The following is a 1837-nucleotide window of genomic DNA, read 5'->3' as shown; positions in this document are numbered from 1 at the left end:
GTCCAGGCAGGAACTCATCAACTATGAATGAACATCCATAAAAGCAAAAGGACTCTGAAAAACCATGCTTTCAGGAGTGAGCAAAGGGAGGAAATGAGTCATGTGAGATCAGAATCCTCTAGGTTGTGATCCCATTCCTAAGGCTAATAATAAAGTTGGAGCATGCTATCTCCCCATATGGAGTGTGGGCTCCCCCAAAATGAAGCCTTTCTCATTTTTTCTATTTGTATCCCCAACACTTAGCACAACACTTGGCATATTGTATGTGCTTAAAATTCATTTTCATTAATTCATCCATCCATCTAGGAAGCGTTCCATAACATGACTTGGATTTATTCAAATTCTTGACCATCTTATAGTCTCCCCATTACAGTCTTGAGGGGCACAGGCTCCTGAGGAGGACTTTCTTCAGGGCATCTTTCAGTTCCTTGTTTCTCAGGCTGAAGATGATGGGGCTCAGGAAGGGGGTGAGGGCACTGTAGGAAATGCCCATCAGGGTATCCCCTTCTAGGGCTTCTAAGGCCTTTGACTTAAGGTGTACAACAGAGGCAAAACCATAGTGTATAACCACCACGATGAGGTGAGAGGCACAGGTGGAGAAGGCTTTGCGCCGGCTCTCAACTGAGGGGATCTTCAAGATGGTGGCCGCAATAAAGGTATAGGAGAGAAGGATAAGAAGGGAGCAACCTAGAAGGACTATGATGTAGAGCAGCCCAATCCCTATGGCTACTGCTGAGACATCTCCACAGGCTAGCTTCACCAAGGGGGGTACTTGGCAGAAGAAGTGGTGGATCTCATTAGGCCCACAGAAGGTCAGGTTGAAAATCGGAAGAGTGATCACTAGCCCCATGACTACGCCACTTAGCCATGAGGATATCACCAGCCAAGCACATCCCCGTGAGCTCATAAGCACACTGTAGCGCAAGGGGTGGCAAATGGCCACATAGCGGTCATAGCCCATGACGGTGAGCAAGAAGCAGTGAGTGAGACCACAGGCAAAAGTGAAAAACATCTGGTTGGCACAACCCCAAAAGGAGATGGTGTGGTGAGTGGAGACCAGGTCAGCAAGCATGCGGGGATTAATAGCCAACGTGTAGGAGATTTCTGAGATGGAAAGAGTACACAGGAAGAAATACATGGGCTTGTGGAGACTCCGCTCATGCCAGACAGCCAACATGATGAGAAGGTTGCCCAGCAGTGAGAATAAATACATCAGCAGAAAGAGCACGAAGAACAGCAGCTGAAGTCGGGGGAATGGTGAGAAGCCAACGAGGATAAATTCAGTCACTGTGGTTTGGTTTTGCCCCAGCATGGAGGCTATGCCAGAGTAGGACATGAGAAAAGCATGGTTATCATTGAATCACATATTCTTAGAGTTGCAAGGGACCCCAGAGAGCATCTAGCCCTATCACTACCCAAAGCATTAATCTCCTCTAGCACATCCCCAACAAGTGGTTATGCTCCTTCAACTGAAAAACTTCCAGTGATAAAGAGCTCACTCCTTCCACAAGCAACCCATTCTGCTATAGGACAGCTCTCCTTATGAGAACAAGGGAACAAAAAACAGCTGACAAGAATGGATGGGAACTTGGCCCTTCCACAATATCCACTCTGCCATGATGTTTCTCTTTGTTAAACTAAAATCAGAGTCTTTAACTTTTACCCACCACTCTTACTTCTGCCCTCTGAGGTTAAGCAGAACTGATCTAATCTTTAGCAGCGCTTTAAACCCTTGAAGACAACTATGGTTTTCCCCAAATCTCCTCTTCTCTGGAAAACACCTATCCAGTTCCTTTGAACTATTTCTATATGACTCTATCTGCAGCCCCCTCCCCAT

General features: G+C 46.5%; 1 protein-coding gene across 1 annotated transcript; it reads right to left on the bottom strand.

Annotated features, from left to right (window-relative positions):
• Positions 1-367: 367 nt before the first annotated feature.
• Positions 368-1315, bottom strand: LOC114035270 (olfactory receptor 10H1-like). Its single transcript, XM_027851366.1, has one exon. The coding sequence runs from the start codon at positions 1310-1312 to the stop codon at positions 368-370; it is 945 nt and encodes a 314-aa protein (XP_027707167.1). The 5' UTR covers positions 1313-1315.
• Positions 1316-1837: the final 522 nt, after the last annotated feature.

Source organism: Vombatus ursinus, unplaced genomic scaffold (assembly GCF_900497805.2).
Source record: "Vombatus ursinus unplaced genomic scaffold, bare-nosed wombat genome assembly UNPS02009173.1, whole genome shotgun sequence".
In the NCBI taxonomy this organism is placed as follows: domain Eukaryota; kingdom Metazoa; phylum Chordata; class Mammalia; order Diprotodontia; family Vombatidae; genus Vombatus; species Vombatus ursinus.
This window is presented reverse-complemented; position numbering and strand designations above follow the sequence as displayed.

Coding starts and splice junctions, on each gene's coding strand:
- LOC114035270 (XM_027851366.1), bottom strand. CDS start 1,312: ATGCTGGGGCAAAACCAAACCACAGTGACTGAATTTATCCTCGTTGGC.